Consider the following 18,549-nt stretch of genomic DNA (forward strand, 5'->3'; position numbering starts at 1 on the left):
AGCATGGTTGTAACTTTTCCTCGAACTTGGTGGGAGTCCAGGTTCTTGTTCATTCTCTCCTTACAGAGTATCTTGGAACCGTGGACACCGTCCCCAAAAGTTTTCCTTTTCAATCTACTTTCTTCGGGAAGCAGCCTTACAAAATTGCCTGGGATGTTCAATACCAACGAACTCTTTTGGTCGAATATTAAAGAGATTCAATGATTGGCTTTCCCGAAGACATCCCAAGGTCCCGAAGAAAGGCTTTTGAGGGAAAGGTTTTGTAGATTTGACAACTACAAATTGTTTAAAAGAAATCCACGTCACGAGAAAGTGCTGAAAGTAGGCTTTTTGAAAGAAGGCCATTTAGCGGTTGTTTGAGACTTGAAGAGCAAATGAAAGACACACAAGTTTACTGAGCCGGCCATTATCTGTGTCAACATCACATGCTTAGCAAGGACAACAAAGGGAAGGAAAAATTGCCAAACACGAAGGAAATTCCAACCAGTCTGTGACCTAAATTATTAGTGGGTTTACGTTTCAAAATATTCGGTAATCCATAGCTGACATGATCTTGGTTTACACGTGGCTTCATTTCTTAACACGGACAAAACTAAGAAGAAGAAAAATTATCCTTCCAGACCCTTGGAGTGGTATGGCTAAAAACAATACTAAAATCAAGGCATATTTCTACATAAAGTATCAAATGCAAATAACTGTTTCAATCTTGAAGCAGGAAAAACATTGATAGATTGATGCCCCTTGTACACTTCACGTACGTGTTCCTGCGCCTTCGATGATAGTATTTGCGTTGCATTTACCTTTAAATCCTGGTGGACATTGGCACTGAAATCCCACTTCTAAGGCCAAACAAGTCGCTCCGTTCACACAAGGTTGCGAGAAGCAATCGTTCACCTCAAGTCTGGGCAGCGACCTCAAAATCTAATGAAAGCAAGACAACTGGACATTGAGACCAGATTCATAGGTCTGTGTTTTTTGATGTCTTACCTTAGAGCTGATCACCTGCCCAATTTGACAATTGTCCTTGGGGCATTGAATGCAGCCTGTCTGACCTGGAAACGGTTGGAAATAGCCCTGAGGGCATGGAAAGCAAGGGCTTAGACCCGTTTCGGAAACTTCTCCTGGGGTGCACAAATCTGGAACGGATCGATGGAAAAAAGGTCTCATTCAATGGATCAAACAAACCCACCCCCCTCAGAGCTCCGACACGGCTAGAATGACTCACGTTCGAAGTCCTTGATTCATGCATAGGTAAACATAATTTCACCTGATCAGTGGTACCATTGTGTGTTGACGATTGAGCATATGTGCTTAGCTTACCCAAACACTCTTGTGGCAAACGGGAGCCTCGATTCTCGGTGCCAAATCCCTCTGGACAAGACAAACACTCATTTTGGGCATAGAGAGGCTGGAAACGGCCAAATGAGCAAGTGGTACACGGAGCCAACCCGTCCACAGAATACGTTCCAGGCAAACATTGGGCTACAATGAAACAAAAAGAATGTGTCATTGCAACTAATGGAACCAGTATCCTCTAGTACAGTCACGGGCAGAGAACCTTTGCAATCCTGACTCGACGTGGCTCCTTGGGACAAAGTGGATCGTTGACCGGGACAAACCAGACAGGTGAGTTGGGCCTCTTCGGGTTGGTAGGATCCCGATGGACAGGGTTCACAAGCCTTGGACATGACATTGAAATAGCTCCCCACGGGACAATTGACTGAAAGTACTCAGAGAGATGAGAACTAATAGCTGAACGTACGTTGTATGTTTCAATGGTCGAGTGGAATGAATGATAATTGGTTTGAACCCTTCCCCAAGAACACCCATTTCCCGCCCATTTCTACCAGGTGAACAAGGAACTACAATTAAAGTGAGATCTTGGGGACCACTGTGGGCCAAGAAGAATATTCATGGAACAGAATCCAAGCGAATCTGGTGGAACAATTAAGGTCTTCTTTTGCTTTCACTCTGTCAGGAAGAAGAGATTGCTTACTCAAAAGACTGCTTTGGTCCCCAAGGGAATATAAATGAGACAGAGGCTTTGCTAAGGGGAAATATTCCTACAATGCGAGCCACATAATGAGATGGGCATACAGTATTGCACTTTGGGCTCATTTCGAACTTTTCTTTAACGAGGGACACCGGCACAAAGAATATCATACTTCATACCACCACACACACACACAGACCCCTCTAGACTATACAAGTGTACATGTGTGTATGTAGTTTGTAGACAGAAGGACATACCGCACATATTTCCGCGTTTCATCGTGCCAGGAGAGCAATCAAAATGACTGGTGCGAAAGATGAGCCCGTCTGAGATGAGTAGTTTTCCCCCCATGTGCAGATCCAAGCTCCCGGTTCGAGAAGCTTGTTCCAGGTTATTCTGGGCTTGATGAAGATCGCTGATGAATTCCTCCACAATTTTGGTCCAACTGGTTCCATTATCCATATCTAGCAGACTCTTGCCTGTGGAAAGAGAGACATGGACAGTTCCTTGATCATCTAGTGTTAATATTTGTGAAGATGGTCTGTCGAGAGCAGACGCGGAGTATTTTTCTCCTCCCACATCATGAAGATACAAGTTGAAATACCTATGTTCCAAGTCGATTTCTTTGCTCTAAAATATGCATCGAATTCCAATCAATCCAGGATGCCTTTTCTTCGTCAGTGGCAAATGTGGTAAAAGTTTGTCTTACATCGAAACCGCCTATCAACTTCGATAACTTTGATAAGATGCCATGTCAACTTTGTTGAGATCGGCGAGGGTCCTTGGGAGTTATTTATTGGGAGATTGAAAACCGGCGAAACTGCATGTACTTTGAAATTCAATGAGAAAAGAGATTCCTCGGAATTGAATTACTCATAAAAGGAGCAGCCAAAAGACTTAACGACCAATTTGCAGTATATCAAATTTGGAACTACTACATATTCCGACCTAATCCTAACTCTGTATAACTGAGGAAATGCTAACGAACTCAGTCTTAAAAGGAAAGGTACATCCAAGAGTCCCCAAAAAGATTATTATTATTATTATTATTATTATTATTATTATTATTATTATTATTATTATTATTATTATTATTATTATTATTATTATTATTATTATTATTATTATTATTATTATTATTATTATTATTATTAACATGTTTTAACATGCTGCACCCAATTGATAAATTTCCCTAAAAATATATATCTACTTTAATTCTTAGATTCGGGTTGGGCAGGCAAAAGTATTTTGTTTGTTCACGTTACAGGCTTAGATTTCAATATTGGGACATGTGTTTAGAAATATGCTATTGACATGGTTGTTTACTTGATTGCGTACAGTGAATGAGTATTTAAAATTAGTTCTATCAGTTTACGTTTACAGGGTTATCGGGTTGATATTCCAAATTGGCAACAGCACGAAAAAAGAAAAACAAATTTGCAAGGCTCTTAATTTACGGTTAAGATTCCGATCTCTCTCTAACTTTTCCTAATTTTAGGCTTAGGTCTTACAATTAACCTCGACGTGGAGCCACAACCATAACTTTCACTCCATCAAAGAACCCCAATTAGGGTCCGGTCCAAGTGCAAATTTTATGAAATCCTAATTGAACCACAAGTTTAAACAACGCCTTGGACTATGGACGCCAGCGACTATGGAAATCCTTGAATGCTGCACTCAAAATTTGTATTTGTTCAAAGAAATACTCAAAATCAGATCTGGTGCAAATCTGATCTTTAGTAAAAATAGGTGGTTGAGCAATCGATATTACAAACCGTTTTTGTATAGTGAAGGCCCAAACAGATGAAATCAAAATGAATGTGGACCGTTCGGCCTCATTTTTGCACGAGACGAAGGAATTCATTGAAAACATAGTTGTACAGAGAAAGCTTGAATAGGTCACTCTGTTCGTTAAAATGCTAATTTTTTTAATTGATGTGACTTGCCTTGCATAGAAACTTTTTAAATGTTCACCGTCGCAAACGCTACTATGCTAAACATTCTTTTTTGTTCATCGCATGTAACAATTCTTTATCTCACAATTCATAATGGTAAGACTTGAACCGTCTGATAGGCCCAACGTCGGATGATGTAACCGTTCCATAAATTCATTGGATCTCTACGTAAGGTAAGTTCATACTTAACCAGCCCAAGTCACATGAACGAGTAAAACGGAGACAGCTCTTGTGGAAGAACTTTGCTTAAATTCCTTTTAATGCAAATTGATCCCTACCATTTTGTCATTGCTTGGCTTGGTCCAGCCTATTAGACCCTTAAAGCCACCAATCCAATTATTGTTAGGCCCTTTTCCATCATTTGTGGAATTTCCAACGTTTCTTAACAACCAAAGGCTAACAATACTCTTGTTAGGCACACACACTGCCCGTATTTGAATGGTTTCGTTTGAACAACACAATTTTGCCGACTCCATTGTGAATGCGTTTCCAAGCATGTCTAGGCTGAGTAAGCATTACCAAGAGAGGGTCTTTTATGAAAATTTTCGTCCTTGATTGTGTTGAAAATATCCAGGGATGACGTGTCACTTTGGAATTCTGAATCCATGATGAGGCATGTTTGTTTGGGAGTTTCCTGTCGTGCGTTGTACGTTGGTTACAAATGCATCAGTAGTTTGTGGCTAATTTCCAACGTGTTCAAGCAGCGATGCATCTTGTGCACCTACACACGATTCAGGAACACCCGCTCCCTCCATTGCCATGACTGCAATCATGTCTCGAATAGTAACCAAACCCTGGTCCTAAAAGTTGCTCTAATTCTAGGACTACCACTCAAAAAGAGTTTTGCCACACACAAGCAAAAACAGCAACAACAACAGCATTATAGAAGCGGCCTCCCTTGGGAAAAGGGGACCCTATAGACATACCGTACCTGTCAAGAGAAAATCCACCCGAATCATCTGACGTTTTTCCTTGTAACGAACGGGCTCGAAGTCTTCGTATCGGGCTGGATCTCTTTGACTTTTATTTTCAAATCCGCGATCCTCTTCATTTCGAGGAAATCTTCGTCTGGACGAGTTAAACAGAAACTCTCGGTTGGCGAAAGGCGAAAGCCTCTTCTTGAAACCATTGGAGGTCTTTCCACTTAAATCTGGAAGGAAAGACAGAGAGAGAAAGAGGAGAGAATAAATAGATTCGTGAGTTTTTCCCCAAGTGACAGCCACTACAAATGATCCTTGGGGGGGGCCTTCAAGACCTAACCTGGCTCGAAATGCTTTAAATGATTGTGGCCAAGAAAGAGACGTGATACATTAGGGATGTGTCGAAACTAATTCGCATCGGAGCACTAGAATCGAGTTTGTCATGGACGCTTGCTCTTTCGATTTACTCAATAAGGGCCGTTACCGTACTTACAAAGTCAGACAGCCGAAACAAAACGCGGGAAGAGGCACGGTTGATTGCTAAATAAACTACTAGTGCCTTGACTTAAACCCAACATTTTCAAAAGCAGCAATGAAGGAATCAGCCGAATCGGCCCTTTATTTTGGAGACGCTGAGTGACAAAGCGCCCTCTGAAGTGCGGAACGTAAAACATATTTCGTGCAGCGTAAGGCGTCTATGTATTGTGTGTCTACTTTGTTTGATGCTGGTAAGCAGGTTGCTGAATAACTAAGAATGATTGTTTGGATACTGCACTCGTAACGCCGTGACTGACTTTTAGAGTGTGTGCTAAAATACGGTAAAAAGTGACAAGGGCATAAATATGCTACCAATTGAATGGACTTAGAGATATAACTTTTATTTCGTTAAAGTCCAATCGAGAAGCTTGTGAGTTGGTGTTTAACAATAACTAAATGAACTTCCAATACATTGAAGGTGGCTGGCGACTTTTTCAAAACAATCTCTTATAATGAAAGGTAATCATTCAGCTTCTAGCAACCACTATCAATGAAAAAGCTTCTCTTAACAAAAAATCCGTTGTGGCATCAATTGATCAAAAACTCCTTTCTGCTAGCAAATAAGAGCGGGAAATTTCAAATCTGAAAAAGTATGTGATTTTCAATTGAGGCACAAACACCACTTGCCTCACCAAGACCATGGGCACATTTAATGTCTGCTCAATGTTGCACCACACAATACCGAGATTAAGATCTCGCACATAGCCCGCAATCCAAAAACCCAAAGCACCCCTCGTGTAATGGAACATCACCAAGCAGAGGGTGTACAGTGTGTAAATAATTTGCACAAACTTGGCTTTTCCGGCAAATTAAGCGTGCAGAGAGCGTTGGATGACTTTGATCCGGTCTCTCCTACCTCTGAGCCTAACAGTGCCTATGTGCAGTACAAGCATGAGTATTCGGATATTTAGGCAAGCACTGGTTCCAGCAAACAAACTTGCCTGCCAATGCCAGTGATGCAAAATTGGCGTTTCAAACTGGTTTTAACGAAGCTGACCTTTCCTCATATAGCAGTGTGAAAGAAGGGTCAGCGTTTCAAAAACGTGTTTGAAGCCCCAAACTTGCATCACTGACACTGGTACCAGCCAACAAAGGAACCTGCCAGAGCTTGCCTAAACGTCCCCATACAAACGTATCCAGAAAATGTACCGTTACTATGGAGAGAGTTTAGGCATCAAAGTAAGTACCTCCTCCTACTACTACCACTTCTACTACTACTAATACTTGTACTGGCCTCAGAGAGCTCTTGAGAGTGAGAGTAGGACTCAACTCCTGAGTACCACAATCAAAGACATCATGGGGTTGTGAGCATCGCCTATCAAAGACACCACTCCAACCCAAAGATATTTTCCCCCTCTCTTCATCTTCCCGCTCCGGGGCCTATAACTCTTCCCTATTCTTTATGAAGTATGCCTAAGTAAGGGCAGTTTCCTGGAACATCTTTTGGAGGGGATAGAGCATCGTTGAGGAAGGATGGCTGCTATGTGGAGCCCTTGGCGGTCCAGATCTACTAGTATGTCAGAGGTTCGTGGCGAAACGCGGATGAACGGTCCATTTCCTGCCGAGAGGATACCCACACATTCATTCATGGCCAGGAACAAACCCGATCCAACTTTTGTTTTAAATCCTCCTTTCTGCCACACTCACAAAAAAGTGAGAAAGAGAGAGGAAAAGGAAGAAACGAAAAAACTTCCTGGAGTGCTAAAGAGCCAAAAATGAAAATTTCCGTCCGAACTTGGCTGCCTCATCGGAAACTACCTGAGATGCATTTGATTAAAACAATATAGAAATACTCTCTTTGCGGATAGGCATACACTAAGATCTTTAAAAACATAGAAACAAGTTCATAGTCTGAACGAAAAACCTACTCGTAAAGCGCAGGGCGTGAAATCTAGAGTATATGTTCTCCAAATCATGACTGTCTTTTCACTGTTTGTAGTATTGACCTTCAAAGGCTCAAGATAGAAAAGAGCTCCCTCACGGGCAATATCAAATAACCCCATGATGGTTCTTGTTCCTTGCTTCCGTCCAACTGTGAGTGCCTGTTCCCCGAAGATTATGGGCAATTTCGAGCTACACCGCCCAAAACGAGGGTTATGAACCAATTTCAATGGCCTTTTGAACCCTTGAAATGGTATTCAAGTACTTTGAGGAGCCCTTCCATTCTAGACTAATCTCCATGTCTTAGGGTCCTCCTCCCTTTCGTTGCTTCTCCGAAGTCTTTCCTTCAGACCTGGCCCTTACCCTTTTCCTTCTCGTCCTTGTGTCTTGGCTTCAAAATTTACGAAGCAATTTTGGGAGCTAAATCCAGTTAAGAAAGCCGAAAAGAATGACGCCTTGAGAAGAATTCATCTGACGAATTCAAGGGACGTAGCAAGCAAATTTAGCTGTAACGCTCTTCGTTCGAATATGATGTGAATTGACGTTTTACGAGGTGTACATAGATAATCTTTTTCTAAAAGGCTCCTCTTGTCTATGGATGGTATACCGAAAAGAAAGTGAACCTAGAAAAGAATGTTTCACTTTAGTCATGGTGTTTTGAGCTTGGACAAGTAGGTCACGCGAAACTGGAGTTGCCAAAATGCAGGAAATGCAATGCTTGGAGGCTTCAAATCTAACTATAAATAGAGAATCCATTTCAAGTCTATGAGTAGCCCTAACACCATTTAAGAATCAGAATATGATCCACTGAAATACGTACATGGATAGTGCCGTTTATTACAGAGTACGACCGTGAGGTGGAATTTCGAACCCTAAATTTTGTCCCAAAATAACGCGTTCACAGTACCACTGAATCTATAGCAAATACCTCCATTTTGTAGTCGTAATTTTTTTTATATTCCATTGGCCATAAACAACTACAAATCATTTCAGAATATGAATACTTTGATATTTTTGTATACAAGATGGGTTTAAAGCCTGTTTTCCAATAATGAAATCGCAGTTTTTGGACAACAATTAGATAAGTTGTTATTCAAAGCTTAATGAGAAGTCTGTGACGTTGCTTTGTTTTGCAATGCACTTATATGTTATATTGGTTGCTCTGAACCCCAAAACAAGATAGGAGAGAACAACAAAATACAAAGCAGAAGCTTTAGAATCATTCTTTCTTTCTTGTATTGTTTTGAGACTCGTGGTTGCTGGGTGTTTGAAGATTGCCAATAAAGATGCAAAACAATGTCAAAGACTACTTGTAAAGCCTTAACTTACTAAAACAGCTTTTTTCAATAACACATAGAAAATCAGATACATGTATTCCTAGGAATACTGAAGGGCAATTGAAGCACCTTCCATACGAGGTGTATATTTATAATTTCGTGATTTTACAAGTGCAAAATGGGCGACTTCAATGAGAGGCATCATCCTTTTCCCACAAATAGGAGATTTAAAATAAGCATGTTCAAACTTGATTATAGTACAAATGGCTTGAGAGATTATCTAAAACATTATGAATATGTGCAAAGAGGCCTGAAGAATAATCGGAGCCACATGAGCAACCCTTAAAGACACTTTTTTTTAGAAAACGAGTCTGGATCTGTGCGTCTGAACCAAAATGCAATTGTCATATTGAGAGCTGGTGGAAGTACAAAGTACATCTAAATCGAGATATTTTGAGATGCAATTGTAAATTGAAATTGAAGTATCTCAAATACATGGGTTGAAATTGATTACAATTACTTTGATTTTAAATGAACGGAAGCGGTATAAAAAGTAGTTTAATATGAATTTATGCTGAAAATCTTATTAATTTGGGACTATTATCATCAAAATTAACTCAACATCTAAAAAATGAAATTCGAAGTGGGTCACCATGCCATGGAAGTGAATGCAATTTGAAAAAAGAGCCTTCATTTACTGAAGTCATTCCAAGCCAAGTCAATACTGTCTTCTAAAATGAGAATCGCAAGAACAAAAATATTTTGCTCCAGAGAATGATCCAATGCACCAAAGCGTGGAGACCCTAACAGCAGAGAGTGTGTTTGCATTTGACAGAAATAGCTTGCATACGGTTTCGTTCTTGCTTACTCCCACAGTCAGGGATGGGAAATTATTAAAAGTGATTTTCTACCACCTGGCAGAAAATGGCAGATTTTGGTCCGAAATAAGTGGCAAAAAATGGCAGAAAATGGCCAAAAATGGCAGGAAATATAATTCTTTGCATCATTCTAAATCATCTTTTTCTAGTATTTACGATGACTTCCGTTAATTTTTAAGCCTACCTGTATGTAGTTTTGACACGTTGGGGTGGGTATTTTGCATCGAATGTGAGATACAACCACTAAACGTCATTGCAGTGTGATCGAGTTTGAATTTTGCCACCGCAATCGATTTGAGTCAGGGATGCCATTTGACCTAAACTTTTGAAAGTCAAAATGACGACAATGGCATTTAAAAAAGTTATATCGGATTCATTAACCATTTTGATGACGATGAAAAAAAACCTGTAATTGTTGTGGCTAGGCCTTGGATACTGCAAGTGGTCTATGGATACTGTTATCAATTCAATCAAGCATCAAACAGTATAAATATCAATATTTGCATTTCAGCCAAGGCTATATCAATATGCTTTCTAGTAGAAGACACTTGAAAAACTTAACCAACCCATATGATCCTTCTTGTCTTTGACATGTTTTAGAATCAAGATTGGCCATTCTAAACACCGGTGGCCATTTTTGACCACCTTCCAGCAATTTCTGCCATTTTTTGCCTCTTTCTGCCATTTTCTGCCACTTTCTGCCATTTTCAGCCACTTGTGGCAGAAAGTGGCAGAAATTCGACCAATCTCGATTTTTCTCACCGCTGCCCACAGTGGTTTCCGACTGCTGTTGAATGCGCCACCTACAATGGGAAACCTCACCCAAAAAGACTTTCAGTTGTCACACACGTGTTGTAAAACGTGATCTGACTGGTTTGCTCGTAAGCATACTCTTAGCTATTTGCTTTGTGGTCTTCGTCTCCCATTTGTCAAAAACGGACTCAATGAATCGTAAAGTGATCCATTGACGTCAGTGATCCAATCGAAGTTTTTGGGCGAATCTTGGGAGAATGGAATGCATCCTAGATAATTCAGTATAAGAACATCAAGGGAAACCCATTTTCCATATTTGAATAATTTTTGCTTAAGAGGATTTGTAGGGGTTTGCAACATTCACTTTTTGAACTTAACAAGTAACTCGTAAGCAGCAATGAACATAATCTTTTGGGGTTCAAGTGGCATTCCAGATCTTTGTTTGAGACTCAACCTAGCTTTTATACAACTATTTAGGCTAAAAAAAAACACCGTTTTCCAAATTTTTAACTGCTTTTGCAGAAAGCAATTATATGCATTCTTCATGGTCATCAAAATTATGAAGGTCAATTTTCATATGCGAACGAATAAAGACCGAGCGTTTTGTACCCCATGCACTTTCTCGTTATAATACCATGTTGGCTATTAGGAAAGTTTTCTGGTGAGCGTGGTTTGTTTTAAAGGCTATTTGAACATTGTGCTTGACATTTGACAAGCCATTCCAAGTTTTTGCAAGTAGTTGGTGGAAACGTGGCGTTGTTTATCTAGTAATATAGGACCCTTTTCCCTTTCTGGGTAAACGTTCGAGTTTGACATTGTGAGTCACAATCTTAATTTATAATTCTGCACATGGTACAAACACAACCAAGTTGCAGGGTTGGCAAGATTAGTTTGTTCAAATCTTGCTATAAACGGTTCTTCTTGCGGGTTAATGAGAGCCATCCTAGTCTCTAGAAAACTTGATTGCCGTCTTGAGGAAAGAAATGAATGACACTTGTATGACCGAGAGCTACTCACCTCGTCTTCTGCGAAATATCTTGTTCGTGGCAATCATCTCTTCCAGTTGAACTTCTTCGCATATTGCTTCCAAATCAGAGATGTCACAAACCAAGTGATCCTGACAGAGTTCATCCAATCTTTGTCGAATTCTGACTTTTACATGGTTAGTCACCTAAATGAGGTAGAAAAGAAGAACAGTTATGTCAATTTATTTATTTGAACTACAAATTATTTCCCCACAATGAAATCAATATTTTCTTGATTCAAAATAAGATAGTTGCAGTTTTCAACGTTTAAATCACAGCATAGAAAAAAAGCCCTTCTACTACACGGCAAAAGCCAAGAATTTCATTATCTACGTCTCCTGTTCTGCTCTTGATCTCTTCACTTTCCCCTTGTGCACTGAACAAATTCTAGTCATTCTCAATGTGATATCAAGTTCCAGTCGACTATTTCATTGCTAAGACAATTTCATCGTTTTCCTTTTAAACGTAATGTTTAAATTTTGAAAGACCATGATTTCATATTATTTGTACCCCCAAGATATGACCAAGAGTCGCTACAAAGATATAAAGAAAATGTGTTGAACGAAACTTGATGTAATTTTGATGTACTGTAATTGTAATTAGATATCTTTGTCTAGTATTTGTTCCATCTTTGCTTTTAAGCTAAAGACCTCCCATGAATGCAAAGGTCGCGTGAATAATTGAATTTTCTTCCTATATTCAAGCATATATTATCCTCCAAGAATGAAGAGAAAACAAGCAGCTGACGTCATTCTATGTAGCAAACTGAAGTCTAATATGTCATCTATTTCAATTTGTCGGCTTGCTGAAGGAAACAGTATTTTGATATTGAGGCAAGATGCCATTAGTACTCTGACGGAAATGTACCAAAATATAATCTTTTTTTTCGAGTGTTGTAATACAACTTCACTCGATTACTGAAAAATCAATTGGATCACCGCGCGAGTTGGCTGTAATGTTTGTCTCTCCACAAAATGCCCAAAATCTGGGAGCCGGACAACATTTCCTTGAATTTCCTTTACTTCACAAGCCTAATGGTCCAGTTGCACGATACAAATTCTATCACATAACTTAGACGAAAACGCGATTCACAGCTCACAGACCCAGGCTGGCCAGTTTTTTTTAGCCAGCAGTGCTAGCTCGTGCAAAATCGATGCTAAAAAAATGCGAATTGGAATTCGAAAATGCTAGAACAAAGCTACTTTTTTAAGAAAGGCATATATATCATTCAAGGTGCTCATAAAGGATTTCAGGTTTACATTTCAACTATTTTTGGCACTCTTAAGCAGGGTATGTTCAGGCAATATTTTGAAAACTATACTTTTAGAAGAAAAAGAATTGAAAAGCACAGAAATCTAAAGAATAACCCTCGCACTACTTATGATATTCTCCTGATTTTGAACCCTCAGACTTAGAAGGGGACACCAAAAAGTGACAAGTGTTTTTTGAGCAAAATTGCACCCAATTATAATTGTTCTTATCGCGAAAAAATGTTCTTCTTGGGTGAGATTAGATCATGAAATTAGATAAATTGCTTTTTCATCGGCCTTGGATTGGTGGAAACAATGATCCAATAAAAATTACCATTTAGGAAGGTTTGAACCTAATTCAAAATCGAATCGAGTCGAAAAAAGTACCTCCCTTTTTCGAACGGTTCGATTTGACGGAAAAAGCGCAAAAAATGGATCTCATACCTACGTGGAGTCTCTGTTTTCGCTATTCGCCTATCAAGGCGACCAAATTTGGCCTGATACAATTCTTCTCGAGCGATTTAGTTTTTCATTTTGATGCTGAAATCCCCATTTTAGTTTTCTAATCGAACTGTTTTTTTTTGTTTTTAAGCTGTTGATTGACAAATATGACCCCAAAGAATAGGGCTAACTTGCTCTATTACTAATTGAAATTTTCTCGGTTCGGTTACGCTCGATCATGTTGGGAGCGATTCTTCCGACGAAGCGACAAAGTCTCTCACAGATCGCAGAAAGTTGGAGTAGGTTCCAAGTCCAAAGTGTGAGCCTGTGCGGCTCGAAATGTGCTGTGAGTCGCAGTTTTATCGTCACATTGTGTGAAAATCTGTGTCGTGTAACTGGACCATAATTTCCAAACATTGGATGTCGGACCACCGATACAACTGGTTGGCTACACAATACAATACATTAAACAGGTTTATGATGAATTCCCATGAGACCATCCATTGTACCGACATCCAGTATCTAGCAATCTATGATTTAGGGAAGCCCTTAAGCCCTTGTCATAAAACCTTCTTTAGGCATTCGAACAAGTTTATGTCATTTTTTCACCATCCCAGCCTCTCTTTTGACATCTGACAACCAGTTCTATTCTCACGTGGAACATTGAGACGAAACTTCCGAAGTCTCACACTAATAAACTGAGCTGAGAAGACAAAATTGGTTTCTGATGAAAAAAGATTTGATATGGTAATCCGGCTGGAATAAGTGTATTATTCTTGGCATGGAGTTCCATTCGATGAGCTTACAACATAATTTCAAAGCCAACCCAAAGGATTTCTTTGGAGGAAGCAAGCCCCCGCAAGTTTGAAGTTCAGTTTTTATCTAGTCAAAAGACAATCTGAATTCAAAACCATTAACACAATAAGCTCTTTTCATCTGAGTTTGAAGCTACGATTTGCTCTTCTTATTGTTTCGAGCTAAATACGGAAATCAGCTGGGGTATATTAAAAACTTGACTGAAAAACCGTCCAAAACATGTTCACTTTTCTTAACGGATTATTCAGTTAAAGCACTTCAAACGTTAGGAGCCACTTATTTTTAAATGGATAAAAGTTTTAAGTGAGCATAAACCTTTTGCATGGATTCCTTTACGGTTTTTACCTAATGGTTGTCCCCTTAGACTAAGGCAAGTAAAACTGGCACTCCTTCACTAAAATCTGCATATCTGCACAGATATCGACTAACAATGCCAACACCTTCATTAATTAAACCCAATAATGTCCGGCCCCAAAATGAGACTCACGCCCAGGTTTCAGCTTTGCATTACTCAAAACTCTTTCACAACTTGGCTCGTGCCAAAAAGTGAGCCGAGTGAAATGATTCATTCAAAGATCGTACAACCTATTGCATGTACCTGGCTCAGGAAGAACTGATCACTACACACGGAGTCAGGTCCTTGTTCCATTTCCATTTCCTGGCGTTGCTTTTCCTTCTCCTTCTTCTTCCTCTTCTGGAGAACGTTGAAGGCAACTTGGCCAGGAGTGACAAGGAGCCTGGAATGGCTGATGATGGAACATTCAGGGAATGGACGAGGGTTGGTTTCCGGCAGCCAGACTTCCTTGACAGTGTTGTACTTCTCGCAGAAATAATAGCTGTCCGGATTTAAGGCGAAGGCGTATCCGTGATGGCATGAAAGTGAGCAGATCACGCGATCAATTGAATCCGAACAATTCTTGTGGCCATAAATAGGATCGGGTGGTGATTGACAAAAGTCCTCTGGAACACAGACGAAAGAGACACGATGGTGAATTGAATCCTTTTGTACCGTGGAACGCGAAGGTTGCTTGTGCCCTCGTTCCATTCACAATCTTTCTGTTGACTATGTCACTACTTCAAAGGGAATGAGAAAATTATTTCCACAACTCGAATCGATCAACTTCAAAACGTGACCCTAAAAATAACTCCTTGGAGGCCCAATTCCAATTTCCAGGACCATCGTCGTAGTGTTGGCTGTGCGGTCTCTTTCAAAATCTGAGATTGGAAGTTTCCGAGTCGTCTATTCATTGGCTTTCCGTTCTACGGCAAAGCAGGGAAATATTAAACATGTCGTCTACCTTGCACTGAGATGTCGAGCTTGCAAACGGCCTCGTTCCCGGCCTCGTCCTGGGCGGAATAGATCACTTGGGTTGTTCCGAGCATATATCGGCCAAATTCCTTGGTTTGGTTCACCCTTAGAGGGCCCAGGGAGTTATCGTGAAATATCGGCTCATCCCATTCGATGTCATCGGCATGGCCCAAGCCAGGTTGAGTCAGAAATGGTGGTGGAGAGCGACAAAAGTCCACCGTTGGGGCCTGAGTGTCTGCAATGTTCGGCTATTACGTAGATCTTCAAACCCTCAATAGTGATCGGTAAAAATGTCGCTTTGGATCATTGTCTTGCGATTAGATTTGAGATTCCGCAAAAGGTTGCAAAATGCCTGGCAGTTGCCATTATTTGATCAATTTGGGGATCTTCTATTATATATTTGACAATAACAAACTTTGTAAGCAATGGCAATTAAGGTTGGATTGGTCCTGCATTGATGGTATTGAATCAGAAATATCTTTACCAACTGTAGGGAAAAGGAATAATTCATGAATTCATTTGTTTTTGCATCTTTCTTCATTCACATATTCCCTCGAAAACCATTTCTTACAGTCTTTGTGAGTGTTGATTCCATTGATGGGAGAATTTTACCGTGTCGATAAAGCAGCTTTTAAATACCTAGCTTACTTCGCCCATCACTAAGGCAAATAGAATGAATTATGGAATTCATTCCACCCAAAGAAGATGAATGGCGAGAAGGGGGCTAATGCCTACCGGTATTGAGAAAAGTTGGAACAAACGCCAAATTCAAATGGGTGGACTATTGATAGAAAATATTATTGCCGACATATCTCGAGGAAACCAACTTGACACCAGAGCCCATCTTTGAGAAATGGTTTTACAGGTCAGGTTATAGATATGCTACCTATCTCATACTTCAAACCATACTAAGTAGTTAAAAACAATGCTAGTCATTCATTCGCTAGAGACTGTGTTAGAACAGACCGAACCAATTTAGTTCATAACCAGACTTCAACTCACCTTTGACAGTAACCTTGAAGACGCATTTAGCTCGGTTCCCGGAGAGGTCGCTAGCAGAGATACGGATGGTCGTGACACCAATTTTCAATTTCATGGGCTGCCCCGGCACCAAAACCGGAGATGACAAAACATTAGGCACCAAGCCAGAGTTATCTGCGGAAGGAAAAGCGACGAGACAGCGAGAAATGAGATCCATATTCACCCCACGCCATGGCCACATTTCAGATGGAAAAAGCCCGTCATGGACGGCTTTAGAATTTGAATATTCCACATACAAACACAAAAGCACTTGGATTTCAAGCAACATAAAAACAAGCTTGTGATCCACACACTCTCATCTCAGTGTACTTGGAGATAAAACGTACGAAACATTCACAGGGATTTGATTGAAGATACGTCGTAGAATTGAATGCATTTCTGGAACTTGATCAACCCATTGAGAGGTCAACGTTTTATTACCGCTCGCTTGAGGTATTTCCAAATGGACCACGGCATAATGACGATCCCGAGCAGCCTCGACTTCTTGGTCTGGAGGACAATCAATTATTGGTGACGCCACATCTAAGGTGATATAAAAATGGGTAAGAGTCATGGTGCAAATTTACAGGAATTGTACTGTGGGTGTATAACATAGTACAAGGGCAAATGGATTTACGATTTGGCAAAGACGCTGGTTAATCAAACTTGCATGAGGAAGGGCTCTTGATTGATACGCCCATGAGTGGACATAAAAGTCATCATGATTTGTCAAAGGTTTAATTGGAAGCTATCGATGGAAATGATAGTGCCTCATGTCCAATACGAATGATGGATGGCCACTTATTGATGCGTACTATGTCGATTGTGTGGCAAAGCTTGTTGTCCTCGTTGAATGCCTGGCTAACGATGCCTTGGGGGAAGTGCTCGTGGATTGTATTTTTTGTCAGCGTTTTGCCAGGCATGGTTTCAATGACCTTAGGATATGATTTAGATAAGGCTAAAATCAACCAAACCAATGTTCCAGTGTTCATAATAAGAAGTTAGAACAAAAAGTTACGTAAATTTAGATAATCATCGCCAAGACGAGCTTAAAAAGAGCTTTCGATGGAAATGTTGGAACTGAAGGTGACAAATGAAGGAGATTTGCTAATCATTGGTTCGATACATTGAGACAACTTGCCGCATTTTTTCTGCTTTCTGAAAAATAAATTTTCCATTGGGTTTATAGGATTGTTAAGAGGGAACAGTAACTTTCATTTTTGATAACTGTAATAAATCCAACGGGCTATTTGGCCACTAAATTGCCCGACAAAGTAAATGATTGTTCCATTTTAGGACTTGATACCTAGAAATTACCCAATGGACTATTCAAACAAACTTGCATAGGTTTGCATACATTATTTGCACCTTTGTAAGAGCATGAATTGGAACGAGAATGAGCAAGAAAAGGAGCAAAATAGGACGATTCTTGAAGAATACGCTTTAGTAAAAAAGTAGCGAGCAATTTCGGACGTGGAACATCTCCGCTTTCCAAAGAAACCTTATTATGTGTGACTTGGTACATGAGGGTTAATCTCTGCCCATTCCTTGATTACGATATCATACCAAGGGAGGGGCCTAGCGTAAAACATGAGCAAAACAAATGTCGTCTGGACCTCAGTTGTCAAGTTAGTAATGACCTTCACTCCATCCACCAATACCATGGATGCAATTGCTTTCTTACCCACGCATCTGGTGCTGTGAGGGCTGCCACTCCATAAGCCAGGCATGACGCATTCTCGAAGCGCGGGACCTTGAACTTGAAATCCAGCGTGACAAGAGAAAGCGCATCGCCGACCAAAGGGCATCTTGCGTTGGCCACACTGAGGAGGATAGACGTCTCCATGATTGGGACGTCGCAAAACGGGACAGGTTATGGCTGGAGGAAGAGAGAGAGAGAGAGAGACGTTCACTCACCACTTGGCTTACGAGTGTAGGGATGCAGTGGTAATGTGGTAAATAGAATTTAGGACTAAAAATGGTTTGTTTAGAGAATTTGCATTATTAGATTTTTGTACCTTATTACCGGTACAAGGAATGTAATCAATCCCCAGTATCATTAAAATGAAAGGTTATAATTCGTCTAGTTATTAACTTTCAATCTTTACATGATATTTGGTCTACCAACGAGTTTGAGTTGGCAGTCCGAGGTAGTCCTTGGTTTAGGCTCATTGATAGTTTTTTTTTTACAAATTCACTTTTTTCCCTTTATTTCAGATCTTGTAATTCATAGAGACACTCTAATACTCTAATAATTAGTTACCTATCCACCAAAAGTGCTGGGTTGTTAGGAAATTTCATAAAGATAAGTTTGAAAACTCTGGCATTACACCACAATTTTACTAAATTTCCCCTAACCCATCACGTAATGCATCACAATCTACCAATGAAATTAATCTTAATGAATTCTTCACAACAGTTTTTTGCATGATGAAATTTTCCTCATAGGATTTTTAAGGCAAAGATTCTTCAAGTGCTTTGTCTCTGATTAACT

General features: G+C 40.0%; 1 protein-coding gene across 1 annotated transcript in view; it reads right to left on the reverse strand.

The window, feature by feature from the left end:
- LOC131892865 (sushi, von Willebrand factor type A, EGF and pentraxin domain-containing protein 1-like) overlaps window positions 1-18,549 on the reverse strand; it is a 44,480-nt gene that overhangs the window by 17,180 nt on the left and 8,751 nt on the right. Inside the window, exons 9-20 of the mRNA XM_059242725.1 lie at window positions 17,740-17,934; window positions 16,497-16,598; window positions 16,038-16,190; window positions 15,025-15,270; window positions 14,325-14,686; window positions 11,212-11,365; window positions 4,880-5,098; window positions 2,251-2,472; window positions 1,559-1,720; window positions 1,321-1,482; window positions 988-1,136; window positions 801-921 (exon numbers count right to left, since the gene is read on the reverse strand). Coding sequence (XP_059098708.1) covers window positions 801-921; window positions 988-1,136; window positions 1,321-1,482; window positions 1,559-1,720; window positions 2,251-2,472; window positions 4,880-5,098; window positions 11,212-11,365; window positions 14,325-14,686; window positions 15,025-15,270; window positions 16,038-16,190; window positions 16,497-16,598; window positions 17,740-17,934 — 2,247 coding nt within the window. The remainder of the gene's footprint in view (window positions 1-800; window positions 922-987; window positions 1,137-1,320; window positions 1,483-1,558; window positions 1,721-2,250; window positions 2,473-4,879; window positions 5,099-11,211; window positions 11,366-14,324; window positions 14,687-15,024; window positions 15,271-16,037; window positions 16,191-16,496; window positions 16,599-17,739; window positions 17,935-18,549) is intronic.

The sequence above is a fragment of the Tigriopus californicus genome, chromosome 2, assembly GCF_007210705.1.
Source record: "Tigriopus californicus strain San Diego chromosome 2, Tcal_SD_v2.1, whole genome shotgun sequence".
Taxonomy (NCBI): Eukaryota; Metazoa; Arthropoda; class Copepoda; order Harpacticoida; family Harpacticidae; genus Tigriopus; species Tigriopus californicus.